Below are 15148 nucleotides of genomic sequence, written 5' to 3' on the forward strand. Positions count from 1 at the left end.
GTATGTAATCAAAGCTCCCTTGCCCTGCCCAGGACAGGCGGGGCGCTGTCCCTTTAAGGAGGAGGCTGCCTGGCAAGGCAGGGGGTGGCTGTTTTGCGCGCTCTCTCCGGGCCTGATCAGCCGCCTCCCTTCGCCGGGATCCGTCGGCCGCTTGGGCTGCCAGCCGTGGGAAGCCGGCGCAGCCCCTCCGCGGCCATGCTCCGGCTAGGCCGGCCGTGCGCTCTGCACGCGCTCTGCCCCGGCGGGCTGCTGCAGGTCTGCAGCAGGAGCGCCGCCTCCGGGGAAGCGGTAACCAGCAGCCTCCCGATCGGCCAGGTGCAGCCCAGCCCGGGAGTCGAGAAGCGGGCGCCGCGCAGGACGCACCGGAGGCTCCTGCGGGAAGCGCTGCTGCTCCTGCTGCAGGAGCAGCCAAGCCCCGGGCGCTTCTGGATCCCGGCCGTCGGGGCTGATCTGCGCCGCGGAAGAGAGGGCGACCCGTTGCTGCTGCTGCTGACATATCCTCTCCCGCAGGCAGAAGGGGAGGCGGAGGGCCCCCGCCAGCTGCTCTCCGAGATCACCCTGCATGCGGTCGGGGGCGGCGGAAGAGGCAGCGGCGGCGGCGGCCTCGGGTCCAGGAAGGTGGGTGAGTCAGCAGCCACCTCGCGCGCTGTGGGTGGTTAAAACGCGGGAGAAACAGCATTTAAATAGGGTCCCCGCAAACGTGGCCAAGAGTTCCACTGAGCACGGGCAGAGTGTCCGTTCCTAGGATCCAAGACCAGCAGAGGCCTGGTTTAAGGCCTAGGCACATCTCTCTCTCTCTCTCTCTCTCTCTCTCTCTCTCTCTCTCTCTGCAGGGCCTTTTCTGCGGTGGCTCCCCATTTGTGGAATGCTCTCCCCAGTGAATGCTCTCACCTGCAGCCTTCACTACATATATTTAGGCGCCTCTATAACCTGGCCCTCCGGCCTTTTAAATGTGCTTGTGGGAGCGGGTTATTGGTTTTGTTTGACGTTAAGTATTCTGCCATTTTGTCTTTTTCTGCTGTAAAACCGCCTTGTGAACTTTGGATGAAGGGCGATATATCCATTCAGTGCCAGATTTACATATAAGCTAAATAAGCTATAGCTTAGGGCCCCACTCTTGGGGGGACCGCAAAAAAATTGAAGGAAAAAACTGGATGTACGTTTCCAAAATATAAGATCAAATAAAATAAAACCGACATACAGCAACAGTGTTTTGTGTTGTGTAGGCTCCTATGATGTAAGTGATGGGCCCTGCCTGCTAGGCTGCTCCCTAAAATATGACTGGTTTGCTCATTTCTACATTCTGCATGGACTTTGCATTCTGCATGGACTTATCAACAATTACTTTGACAAAATACATATTTTGTTATGTGCAAATGGCTGCAGATACCTATTAGGTTCATAAATTACCATATAGCATATATTCAACACTAAAAACCAGCGACAATTTGTTGTTGACAAAGGACAGCTGGACATATAAAGGGCCCCATTACCTTCAGTAGCTTAGGGCCCCATCAAACCTAAATCCGGCCCTGTATGCATTTAATTAATAACGATGACAATACTAATATTTGCAGTACTGTTGCCGGATTTGATGGCTGGGAAATGACACTGGGCATGTAGGCCTGCCCTCTGATTCATAAAGGCACTAAGAATCTCCATAGAAGTACTGCATATATTGTTAACCCAGTACAGTGGGGTGGGCAGTCTGTGGACATTCAGACTGCTACTCCCATGGTCCCCGGCCATTGCCCCTTCTGGCTGGGGCTGATGGGAGTTGGAGTCTAGCAACATCAGGAAGTCCAGGCATTGCACAGGCCTCTTGCACAACATTCCTTAAGGCATGAGAGAGGCTGAGGCTTGCAACAGGCCAGGTGCTTAATAGCAAAACTTTGACTTGCGCTGACAGTTCACCCTGGTGACTGCTCTCTGCTGTACTAGCTCCGTTATTTCTTCATATCCATCAGAACCAGCACTTGTCTCTCTTATTTTTGTTATCTGTATTACTTGCGTATTAATGTTATTACTTGTATATCTCCTGCCTTCCCATTGCAGAGCAAAGCCTGAGGCGGCTTTCAACTAACATGTTAAAAACAGCATATAATGCACTTTATTTTAAAAAATGGATCAAGCAAGGCTGTGGTGGCAGCATCAAAATACAAATTTGATGGTGGTGATATCTGAAAACAATATCCAGCTGAAGAGCTTGTGAAACATTTTTTTTTTTTTTGCATGGTGACAAAATGCCATTGATGAGGCAAAGTAGATATTGTGGGGTGGGGAGACCCAAAGCCTGAATGCCATTACTAATAATTGAACTTCCAAAAGTCATGGGAGCAGAGAGGAGACTTCTCCGGTTGTATGAGAGGAAGGGAAGATATCTCAGCCCTAAATAGTTAGGGCTTCTGTGCTCTTTGCCTCTCTGTTGCCTATATATATGCCTGTCCTGTTGTATCAGTCTGTTCTTATCATTCAGCTGCTTCCTTTCACTCTGTTGCTCTGCTTCTGTACAGCATCTGGAAACCATTGGTGCTAAAAGTTAAATAACAATGGCCAGGTGCCATGTAAAATTATGTCATTGAGCACTGGCTTCATTAATCCAGAATCATTACATGGACGTCTACAGGATATTTTTTTTAAGAGAGGTTTTGCAATGTTAGACACTTACTTTAAAAAAGTGGGGGGGGGGATTTGGGGATTATGGTTCATCTAGGGAGGAGGAGCAATTGCCTGGCTGGTCATCACTCACCCTTTACCCTATTTGGTCATCCAAGAATCATTACCTTTTATTGGTACTTTGATTTGGTAGCTAATTGGTAGCTACCAAGTGCTGAGTCCCTCAGCACCAGCATTATGCGTATATGATAGGATATGACATAATAATAATAATAATAATAATAATAATAATAATAATAATAAATAATAATAATATTACTTATACCCCACCCGTCTGGCTGGGCCTCCCCAGCCACTCTGGGTGGTTCCCAACAGAATATTAAAAACACAATAAAACATCAAACATTAAACATTAAATACTTCCCTAAACAGAGCTGCTTTCAGATGTCTTCTAAAATCAGATAGTTGTTTATTTCCTTGACATCTGATGGGAGGGTATTCCACAGGGCGGGTGCCACTACCGAGAAGGCCCTCTGCCTGGTTCCCTGTAACCTCACTTCTCGCAGTGAGGGAACCGCCAGAAGGTCCTCGGTGCTGGACCTCAGTGTCCCGGCTGAACGATGGGGGTGGAGATGCTCCTTCAGGTATACTGAGCCGAGGCCATTTAGGGCTTTAAAGGTCAGCACCAACACTCTGAATTGTGCTCAGAAACGTACTGGAAGCCAATGAAGATCTTTCAGGACCGGTGTTATATGGTCTCGACTGTGTTGTAGCTGCCACTGATTTTGATGTGACTTGGGGTTTTTCTAGATTTGCAATGTTAATCATATCACACTTACCAATCTATGGCACCTTCCAAAATTTTAGCATGGCACAGTGAGAGCTGAACGGCCTGGGAGGCCAGGGTTCAAATCTACACTCAGCTATAAGTTCACTGAGTGATCTTGGGTCAGTCACCAACTCTCAGCCTTGTTTAAAGACTTAAAAAGTATTCAGCACTGAATTAAACCTGGGGACAGAGAGTTGTAGAGACATCTGCTGCAAGTTATCGCACGTGTTGACATTAGGTCAGTTGTGCAAAAGAGAGCGATCTTATTTTTTCTTCATATGAAATGTATTTCTCAGATTAGTTGTGTGTGAAGTGCATGTGCGTGTGTGGCAGTATGTGAACATTTTCTCTCCCTGATGCCACTATATGCGCATGAAGCCGACTAGGCAGAATCTGGGCAGCACTGTTTTGCAGGGAGAAGCTGCCAGCTGATGATTTCTAGATGGCGGTGGCCTTATTTTTCCTACCAGCAGAAATAATCTCACCTAGCACAGCATCCTTTTCTCACAGGGGCTGACCAGATACCTTTGGGAAGCCTGGATGCTGGACATGGATGCAACAGCACTCTGCCCACCTGTGATATTCAGCAACAGAAACATAGTGCCTCCAACAGTAGAGGCAGAACACTGCTAACAGGGCTAGTAGCTTGTCCTCCATGTTCAGTCCTCTGTTAAAAATATCCAAATTGGTGGGAGCAAGTTCCGTAGTTTTACTGTGAGCTGCATGAAGTAAGTGTTTTCTTTTATGTGGCACGAATCTTCCAAAATTCCACTTCATTGGATGTCCTTTCAGTTCTAGCATTTTGGGAAAAGGGGGGGGGGTATCTATCCATTTTCTCCATACCATGTATAATTTTATAAACTTCTATCATGTCACCTTTTTTCTAAACCAGGGTTTCCCAAACTTGGGCCTCCAGCTGTTTCTAGACTACAGTTCCCATCATTCCTGACAGCTAGGGATGATGGGAGTGGTAGTCCAAAAACAGCTGGGGACCCAAATTTGGAAAACCCTTCTCTAAACTAACCCTTTCTTCATAGGGGAGTCGTTCCATCCCCATTTCTCATTTTGGTTGCCCTTCTCTGAACCTTTTCCAACCCTGCAGCATCCTTTTTGAGGATATTTCTTAATTCATTTTCTGATGCATTTGTTTATACAGTGGTACCTCGGGTTAAGTACTTAATTCGTTCCGGAGGTCTGTTCTGAACCTGAAACTGTTCTTAACCTAAAGCACCACTTTAGCTAATGGGGCCTCCTGCTGCTGCTGCGCTACCGGAGCACGATTTCTGTTCTCATCCTGATGCAAAGTTCTTAACCTGAAGCACTATTTCTGAGTTAGCGGAGTCTGTAACCTGAAGCGTATGTAACCCGAGGTACCACTGTATTTGTTTTGTGCTGGAACGGCTCAGTTTAAATGTTGCAATCGAACATCCTTTTCTAGAGCTGCACTTAACGATCCTTGGAAACTTGCCTGGCATGATATATGTATTTTTCTAGAGCTGATGACCCTAGCCCTGAGCCACCCCTTGTGTTCATTATTGACAGAAATCAAAAGGAGCTGTAAGGCTCATTGTCCCTCTTAAATTGCTGCCCTGCTTTTTTCAGCTGGAGGCACTTGATGCCATTTTGAGCAGAAGTGTTGGAAGAAGAGTCGCATAGTGATGGGGAGCTGAATCGCTGCCAGTTCCCATCATTTCAGGTCCTTGACAAAAGTTCCTTTCTCTCCCTATTTTTTTAGACCACCTACAGGCTTCCAGGCTTTTATCCATATGCCCTTTTCTTGGTTGGGTTGAAACACTTCATTTGCACCCATTGTATGGCCTTTGCCTCTCTTAACATTTTCTAATATTACCATGGAAGTGTTTTTAGGGGGCAACATGAGATTAGCAAAGTTTCAAATGGCATATTTTTGGGGGGTGAGCAGGGGGGATTTTTGCAGAGGAAGAAAAATTCTCCCGTTCAAATTCACATTTAATTTTTTTGGGTATCATAAGCCTTTTCCTCAACATCACATTTTTAAGCCAGCCCCTTGCCCCAAAACAAAACATAACACTTAAGAGGTGCCAACGAAGAAAGATCAGTCTAGGCTGCTACCCTATACCAAGTAAGCACATTAAACTGAATAGGACTTATCTGTGAGAGGATGTATATGGGATTCTGCTGTTCATTGATTTTCTTTCTTTTAAAGGAATATACATATTACAATTTTTTCAATATAATACACAAAAGTTGCCAAGCATTGTTTGGGTGAACTTGATATTTCCCTTTTTTTATTACATGTTACAGCAACACACCAAAATACCCTCCTATTAAATCAGCCAGTTTTTCATCCTCATCCCCGCTATGTAAAACTGGCTTCTACCAATTAAATCAAAAGCTTCAGTTGATCGACCTATTAAGGGCCGCCGCCCTGTAAGCAAGATTAGCTTGCAGGTTAGGCAGCAGGGGTCACGGCACTTTCAGGAGGGCGTATCTTCTAGGTATCGTCGAGCAAGTTCAATGTGCCAAAACGATATACGAAAAATAGATGTGGGCATGGCGGGTTTGCATTTTGGGTTAGGTGGACACGGCAGGGGTGAACAGAATGGCATAGGGCTAACAAAGGACTGAAGGTAGTGAAAGGGAGAGCAACGGCTCATTTTGAAAAAGAGGCTCTAAGATCCAGTTTGCCAGATATCCACATGCGGAACCATAAGGAGAGTCCTCCTGGATCAGACCTAAGGTCCGTCTAGTCCAGGATCCTGGGACAGGGTTGTAGCTCCCTGGAAGCATCTGCTTTTCATGCAGAAGCTCTCACATTATTATTATTAGTAGTAGTAGTACAGTGGTGCCCCGCAAGATGAATGCCTCGCAAGACGGAAAACCCGCAAGACGAAAGGGTTTTCTGTTTTGGAGGCGCTTCGCAAGACGAATTTCCCTATGGGCTTGCTTCGCAAGACGAAAGCCCATAGGGAAATCTCCGGGGACCTCTTTTAAATGCTGGTGGTGGGGAGCAAAGCCATTCCCCCCCTCCGGCCTTCAGAAGAGGTCCAGGAAGGCCGGCGGGGGCCGAAAGGCTTTGCTCCCCACCGCCAGCATTTTAAAAGCAGTCCGGGATAGCAGGGAAGCGCTTCCCGCTATCGCGGACGGCTTTTGAACGCAGGCGGGGGGGAGCAAAGACTTTCGCCCCCCACCCGCCTTCAGGAGAGGTCCTGGACCTCTTCTGAAGGCGGACGGGGGGCGAAAGTCTTTGCTCCCCCCTGCCTGCCTTCCCGGGAGAGCGGAGAAAGGCAGCACGTTTCTCCGCTGTCCCGGACGGCTTTGGAAGGCAGGCGGTGGGGAGCAAAGACTTTCACCCCCCGCCCGCCTTCAGAAGAGGTCCAGGAGAAGTCCTCCGCTGTCCCGGGGTTTTTTAAAATGCTGGGGGTGGGAAGAAAAGCCCTTGCCCCCCCCAGCCTTCAGAAGAGGTCGGGGGACAGACTGTCCCCGGACCTGGTCTGAAGGCGGTTTCCATAGGAACGCATTAATTGATTTTCAATGCATTCCTATGGGAAACCGTGCATCGCAAGACGAAAAACTCGCAAGAAGAAAAAACTTGCGGAACGAATTAATTTCGTCTTGCGAGGCACCACTGTAGTAGTAAAGGTAAAGGGACCCCTGACCATTAGGTCCAGTCATGGCTGACTCTGGGTTTGTGCGCTCATCTCGCTTTATTGGCCGAGGGAGCCGGCGTACAGCTTCCAGGTCATGTGGCCAGCATGACTAAGCCGCTTCTGGCGAACCAGAGCAGCGCACGGAAATGCCATTTACCTTCCCGCCGGAGCGGTACCTATTTATCTACTTGCACTTTGAGGTGCTTTCGAACTGCTAGGTTGGCAGGAGCAGGGGCCAAGCAACAGGAGCTCACTCCGTCGCGGGTGAGTTTAACCCACAGCGCCACCCACATCCATCTATTATTATTATTAATTAATAATAATTTATTAATTTTATTAATTTATGCCCTGCCCATATGGCTGGGTTGCCCAAGCCACTCTGGGCAGTTTCTGACACATATAAAAACTTAATAAAACATCAAACATTAATAATAAACATAATAAAACATCAAACATTAATAATAACAGTCTGGTCCAATACCAAAAAAAGTTCAAACTCAAAGGCTGGGAATAGTCCTGGAGACTTGCTGCCGGTCACTGAAGACAGTACTAAGCTACATGGACCAATGGCCTGTCTTGGTGTAAGGCAACTTCCTGTGTTCTTGTTCTCACAGTGGCCAGGCCAACCACAGGTGTCTACGGGATGCCCACAAACAGGACTTGAGGGCCACGGGACTTTCCCCACTTAACAGTTCCCAGCGACTGGTAGTCAAAGGCATATTCAAAGATGGAGCAAGCTTGCTTCCTTTTGCTTTGGAGGGCAGGACTCGAACTCATGGCTTCAAGTTGCAAGAAAGGAGATTCCGACTAAACATCACGAAGAACCTCCCGACAATAATAGCTGTTCGACAGTGGAATGGACTCCCTCGGAAGGTGGTGGACTCTCCTTCCTTGGAGGTTTCTAAGCAGAGATTGGATGGCCATGTGTCATGGATGCTTTAGTTGAGATTCCTGCATTTCAGGGGGTTGGACTAGATGACCCTTGGGTCCCTTCCAACTCTATAATTCTACTGCCTCCAACAATGGAGATGGAGCGCAGCTATCATAACGAGTAGCCATTGAGCTAGTGTTGCCTCTGTTATCCTTCATTCAAAGGTAACCTCAACAGCAAGAGAAATGTAATCTGTACATGCCCGGGGAGTTGCAAAACGCCTACCAGAAAGACGAGGCATGGTTTGGGGAGATAATACGAGGAGAGGGTGAAGTAAGAGCTCTTTCTTCTGGCTTCCTCCTCCCTCTGGCCCGGCTGCCAGTCATCCAAACAGCAGCCAACGAGCACACACAGAACAAAGGCCCCAAAACAAAATGCACAACATTGTATTGATTTTCTTCAAGCTTCGCTCCCTGTTGAGCAAAAGCCAAATCGTGTCCCAGTCGGGCGCAGCCACAGCCAGTCTCATTGTCAAATGGAAAAGCATTTTCTCTCGCTTCATGCCTCTCGTGACTGTTTTAAGCGTCTGCAAACTATCCCAGTCTCCTTTGTTTGTGTGTGCTGTTTCCTTTGGTATTTATTTTTTAAATTACTATTCCAAATCAAAACAAGTTAGCCTTTCTCCAGTTCTCTTGGCTAGGGTTTTGTTGCTAACCAAATGCATAAAAAGCTAGGGTGCTCAGAAGCTGTCAGAAGGGAGGAGGGAACATGGCCTGCCCATGCAAAGCTGTTGTCGCCTTGCAAGTGATCCACCAAGCCGAACGTAGCCCAGAAGCTCACCAAAGACATTCACCAAGTGCCTCAGAAGATAGGAAGCTGCCTTAAATTCAGCTAGAGTGTGTTGCCGATAACGCCAAGGTTGCAGGTTTGATCCCCGTAAGGGACAGCTGCATATTCCTGCTGTCACGGTCCGGTTCATGGGCGATCGAAGTCCCGGCAGGGGACGTCAGGACCAGGGGCAAGATGGCGGGGTGGGAGCAGGAAGGGGGGTCCAGAAGCCTAGAGTCAGAGGGTCAGAGAGCCGGGAGTCACAAAGTCAAGGGTCCGAGGATCAAGCAGGGAGTCAAGAAGCTGAGGTTCAAGGATCAGGATCAGGAAGCAAGAAGCCACACGCAGCAAGGCAGGAATGTGTTGCTGTGGCAAAGAGCCGAAGGGAAATGCTGACCTTATATCCCTTCCCAGCTCTTGCCACCAGATGCTGTGAGTTACCAGTCGGCCACACCTGTGAGGCTGCGCCTTGCCTCTTCAGAACAAACTTAGGAAGGCCCCAGTCCTGCAAAGTCCTGTTGGTCACAAGGCCTGGCTCCTGCACGCACTCCTGACACCTGCATTGCAAGGGATTGGCCCAGATGACTCAACTCTATGAATCTGAGTCAGGCCATTGGTCAATCTAGTAGAGGGATAGGGAACCTCAAGGCCGGGCTGCGGTGGGGTCAAATGCAACCCTCTATCTGGCCCTTGGCTCCCCAGGCTGCATCCCCTCCTCAACCAGACACCCATCAGCCCTATTTCATACCCTTCCAGAGGGGTTTTTTTCCTGGCTGGAAAGTGTCCTTGAATTCTGATAATGCTTCTTGATTGCCTGGGTGGAAGACATAGGTGTGTGCGTAGAAGCTGGTTACTGTACCACTTTTGCCTCTGGTCTCACCAACCACTGACATTTGTATCAGTTTGAAATGTGGCCTCTGTCTGGAAAAAAAAGATTTTCCCACCCCTCATCTATCCCAAAATATATCACAGCCCAAATACTTCAAAAAGTGCCTCTCCAATATGTTCCAGCCTGACCATTGAGATCGTCAGAGGGGAACCTTAGAGAGCCTTCTCAGTTGTGGCACCCTCCCTGTGGAACTCTCTGCCACTGGAGGTCCATTAGCTCTCTTCAGTTTCATCAAGTGCCAAAGCTATGCCTCTGCACTCTGGCCTACAGGCCTTCCTGGCAGATGTCACCAGTTCGTTTCAGGAAAATTTGGGTTGTATGGGATCGTTTATGTCTTGCTGTTTTAAGGCAGAAGTGTTTTGATTTTATTTTGCTGTTCGTGTATTTAACAGCCTGAGACATGAGGACCAGGCCACTGTGATCCAGGACTCTCTGCTTAGTGTGCAGTGGACCTGTAGGGTGAGCTGTCAGAAGCACCTAGAATGCTGTACATAACCCAGAGGTGGTGTGGTCCCTGGAGTCCCAGCTGGGTCGCAAAAACAATCCCCTTGTCAGCCTTTTAAAAGGACCCCTCTTCCATCTACTCAAAATAATCTCTTTCCCTGCACCGTTTGGGAGGGTGTGGGAGCGATCCACTCTGGGTGTCCAAGGTCTACTACATTTCCTTTTTTTCCTGGCTCCCGGTGAATTGTTTCTTCCCATATTTCCACCACCTTCTCTCCCATTAAAAAAAGGGCAGGATTTGTTCTCTCGGCTCCACTTCTCCTCCCCGCAAATTGCTTATGCAATGGAGAGGCTTGGGAATTTGCTCATGTCCTCCCCCTGGAATCTGGGAGTTCTAAACCTGTTCTTCCAGCAAAACAAACAAACACACCGAACCTGTAGCGCCATTTTAAGGCTCACAGATTTGTAACTGGTTTGCGGTAAATGTTAAGCCTCTAAGGTGCCACAGCCTTTGCTGTTTTCACTGCAGTACTAACAGAGCTTCCCCTCTGGAATCTCTTCTTCCAGATCTGCTTTTATTAGTTGCAGTCGTTTCACCAGCCTAGCAAAGCATATTGTCAGCAAGCAATTGCCAGCAATTCCCCCCGGGGTCCCTTTCCTGAGTTTACAGTATTTTGTTGCAAACGTGCATATTGCACAACATCACAGGAGCTGAAAATGCTGGTCTTTATACCGGGATGAATTATTTCAAGTCTCTAAATAGCTTTCTGCTTTGCCTGCAGCAGTACAGTACTCCTAGGATTTGCACATGTCAGCAGAACCAGCTGAAGCTGGAACTGAAAGTTACTATGCCATAATCAAGATAGATTCAGATTCTGTAGCTTAGAATCATCGAATTGCAGCGTTAGAAGGGACCCCAGTGGTCATCAAGTCTAACCCCTGCAAATGCAGGAATCCTGCCCACAGTTGTCCCTGGAGCGGGGGGGGGGGGGCTCAAACCACCAACCTTCTGATTGACAGCCAGATGCACTGACTGACCCATTGTGCCACTGGAGTCTCTCTGACATCTGACCCATGTGCTTCTCACTTGTAATAGTAGGGTTGAAGACTTAGAAATACTGTGGTTTTCAGTTTGTGATCGAGTTGCCTTACACAGAGTCAGGTACATAGAACAAGGGTCTTTAAACTCTCTGTTCATGCACAGAGGCCTTCCAAAGTTTGGACAGAGGTCTTTCCCAGTGTTGCTACTTAAGATCCTTTTAATTGAAGATTGGATCTTCTTTTTGCAAAGCACACATTCTGTGGCCTTGGAGCATAGGCAAAAATGTCAGGCCATTGGTTCATCTTGCTGGGTTGGATAGTTCAGAAATGTATGTGAAGAATGTGCTCTTTTCTTCCAAATGGTGGTCTGCTGCCATATTCTTGTGGGTGTTTTACAACACCCCTGTAAAAAGGTCATGCATTTCATAGACCGGTTATTAGAACTGAAAGAGGGTGATTTGTTGAAGAACACACAGTGAGTCTGGGCCAATTCCCTATGTACTTTATCCACAATCATTTCTTTCTCTCATTAGAAGCATGTCACCATCTCTCAGCTTCATGTTCCCAGTTGTAGTATGGGAATGACCATCAGTTTTGCAGCATTAAGAAGACTGTACAGCTACACATTCACAGTGTGTCCTCCTTGGACAACTGACCATCTTTCACAGCCTTTTACTCATTGCATGTTCACATCAAAATACAGTGTGGTACCTAGTTATGACTATTTTTCAAAGAGCATTATAGTATCTTTTGAGCATCAACAAATATGTGTAGTACTCTGCAGTAGGTACCCTTCACTGGGATAAGAAGGTGGTTGTTCTGAAGCAGCAAGCTATCAGTAACTTATAGCAGCTTATTATACACATTGTTTGAAAACAGATGTAGTATAAACATTGCTTGAAAAGTTCCATTGAAAAAAAAGAAACTAGTTCAACTTTATCCCGTCCAAAAAGGTACTAGTTCATTTGTCCTTTTACAAAATAATTTAGTTCAAGTTCATAAAAAGTTTATCCTTGGCAAAATAAAAAGAGTGTTCAGAATGTTACAAGCTGAAATATAGGGTCCAAATGGAAGCCAGGGGGCACACATAAGTAGTAAAGTGTCTGACAGACAGAATATCAACAGGTGAAGTTTTCCTCATAAATGTATTTCCATACTAGGTTTACCTTACAGTGGTTACATATGCTTCAGGTTACATACGCTTCAGGTTACAGACTCCGCTAACCCAGAAATAGTGCTTCAGGTTAAGAACTTTGTTTCAGGATGAGAACAGAAATCATGATCTGGCGGCGCGGCGGCAGCAGGAGGCCCCATTAGCTAAACTGGTGCTTCAGGTTAAGAACAGTTTCAGGTTACCGTAATTTTTGCCCTATAGGACGCACCGGCCCATAGGACGCACCCAGTTTTTTGGGGGGAAATAAAGGGGGGAATTATTCCCCCCCCCCCAGCTGTGGATATCTGCCCGAAGCGCGGGGCGCACTGCTTCAGCGCATCCCGTGCTCCAGGCAAGCAGGCTGCTATCCGCAGCCTAGGGAGCCCTGTGGGAACTTTCCCCTACATTTTTGGAGGGGAAAAAGTGTATCTTATAGGGCGAAAAATACGGTAAGTATGGACCTCCAGAACGAATTAAGTACTTAACCTGAGGTACCACTGTATTTGTAATTTGTGGCAGCTACACAGCTGTTAAAGGCACAATGCAACATTTTCTTTGTTGTTGTAGTTCTTCCTTCAAGATACTCCTTTTGGAAGAGAGCAGATATTTTCAGCAAGGAAGATACACGAAAAGCCTCTTTTTTCTTCCTTCTAATTGCTTAGCCATATTAATTGACTAAGCATCCTTAGAAGCAACAACAGCTCCATATCTGCCTGATAAGCCTCAGAACATTGTCTCCACACTTTGCTTTCTAACTTTGTCCAAGTGACTTAGCTTTCTTTCCCTTTCTTTTTCTCAATTTAAAAGAAAGAGTCTGGGCCTCCTTTTTGGGGGGCGGGGGATTGGCTGTGAAGATGAACTAGAAATCATTCCATGTTCTACCTCCCAGATTAATCCACCTGGTAATTAAGGGAACTACTTTCAGGTGTAGTGCAATGAATTTTGTTCAACTGAAGTAGTTCATTCCAAGCACTGAATAGGCATGATGAGCATCACCATTGTAATTTTTAAAATTTGTATACTGCCCTTCATCTGCAGATCCCAGGGTGGTTCACAGCATAAAAATACAATATAATACATATGAACGATGCAGGTAAGAAATAGGAAAACTATGGTGCACACAGACTATATTGTAGCATTTGAACAGAGCACTCTATGAACTAAACTTTGCACTTTTATTTTTAGTGAAATGCTCAATCACTCTAGAAACATATTTTAATGAGCACCCATTCCCCCCACTATACATAGGAGACTAGTGAAACGGCAGGAAACGACCATGCAGATCCTAGCCAGGAGAATGGAAAGAAACCTAACAAATCCCAGCAGCTGAAGAAAGTTTTTAAGGAATATGGAGCTGTGGGAGTTGTATTCCATGTTGGGATTTCTTTGATGTCTCTAGGAATGTTCTATCTAGCCGTGTCAAGGTATGTTTCCCATACTATTTGTAATTGGGTTTGGTGTGGCAATGACTTGATACAATGTTACATATAACATGGGATAAATATTTATGGCTGTTGGATATAAAAATTGATTTGCTGGATCAAAGAGAGATCCATCCAGTCCAGCATTTGGTTTCCAACAACAGCCAGCAAGATCCCTGTAGAAGTTTTTTAGCATGGAATTAAGATGCCCATTTCTTGTAGTTTGTCCCCAGCGTTTGGCATTCAAGAGACACTAGGCTGTGTCCCGCTAACCTTTACCCAGAGTGGAACCACTTAAATTAATGAACCTAAGTTAGTTATGCTCATTTTCAGTGGGTCTACTCTAAGTAAGACCTGCATTGGCTATAACCCACTGCTTTTTGGATATTATGCATACCCATCGATTCCCCTCCCCCATGCAGAGAATCTCCATATAGTTGTCATTTTAAAGCCATCTAAGCCTCCTTAAGAGGTAGATTTGTTGATCAGCCCCTTTACATGTTCCTCACCTGTAAAGTATTACTTTGATCAGGTCTTTGTAATAGTTGTACTGGCCAACTTGTATGTGAAGAGAAGCATGCAAATTGGGTCCAGCTCCTAAGCCACCACTTTGTAGTGACTCCAACTGATGGACCTTGGAGTTGATATGACACATCTAAAGTCTGCCCATCCCTGATCTAAAGTGATGCCCATCATGAAATCTTGCAGTAGTGAAAAATATAACACTTTGGAAAATCCATGCTTGTTTTTGTAATGTTACTAAGCTAAGTTGTGGTTTGTTTTCACCCCCTTTTAGTGGAGTAGACATGACTGCCATCCTCTCCAAGTTGGGATTTGATGACGCTCTTGTGCAATCCAAGTTGGCCGCTGGGACGAGTACTTTTCTTTTGGCCTACGCTATCCACAAACTGTTTGCTCCAGTCCGCATCAGCATCACCTTAGTCTCTGTGCCATTACTTGTGCGATATTTTCGGAAGATAGGTTTCTTCAAACCTCCGACTCCAAATCCATGATTAAATCACTGGAGGAAAACATTTTATATAAAATATAAAATGTTTTTAAATTGCTGCACCCTGGTGGTGCCTGTGCAGATTCCTGTAATACCACCTTTGCATTGTATATTCATGGTGGAGGGAGGGGAAGTGTTTTTTCCTGATAAACTACTTCACAAATACTGATTACCTATGTTTCTTCCTCAAGTCCTGTGCCAGCCCAGAGAGGCAGATGTTCCAATAGCAATTATATGGGTACTTCTAGGAAGATAGGAAACTGCCTTATTATAGTAACTTAGGCCATTGCCCAGTATTGTCTGTTTGGACCAGCAGTGCCTCTAAGACAGAAGTCTTTTACCTCACTTTCTAGCTGCTTTTAACTGGAGTTGCCAGGTGTTGATCTTGAAACCTTCTGCAAGAAAAGCATATACTGAT

At 46.3% G+C, this 15148-nt stretch overlaps 1 protein-coding gene across 1 annotated transcript; it reads left to right on the top strand.

The window, feature by feature from the left end:
* Window positions 1–103: 103 nt before the first annotated feature.
* Window positions 104–14899, top strand: FAM210B (family with sequence similarity 210 member B). The gene is made up of 3 exons (XM_082226478.1): window positions 104–618; window positions 13549–13724; window positions 14518–14899. Exons 1-3 carry the CDS (start codon window positions 196–198, stop codon window positions 14732–14734), a joined length of 816 nt encoding a protein of 271 aa, XP_082082604.1. The 5' UTR covers window positions 104–195; the 3' UTR covers window positions 14735–14899.
* Window positions 14900–15148: the final 249 nt, after the last annotated feature.

The sequence above is a fragment of the Podarcis vaucheri genome, assembly GCF_965113315.1.
Source record: "Podarcis vaucheri genome assembly, chromosome: 6".
NCBI lineage: Eukaryota > Metazoa > Chordata > Lepidosauria > Squamata > Lacertidae > Podarcis > Podarcis vaucheri.

Excerpts from the sequence above, each read along its gene's own strand:
- FAM210B (XM_082226478.1), top strand. The coding sequence starts at position 196 with ATGCTCCGGCTAGGCCGGCCGTGCGCTCTGCACGCGCTCTGCCCCGGC. Across the intron at positions 619-13,548 it reads GCGGCCTCGGGTCCAGGAAG|GAGACTAGTGAAACGGCAGG; the intron begins GTGGGTGAGTCA and ends CACTATACATAG. Across the intron at positions 13,725-14,517 it reads TTCTATCTAGCCGTGTCAAG|TGGAGTAGACATGACTGCCA; the intron begins GTATGTTTCCCA and ends ACCCCCTTTTAG.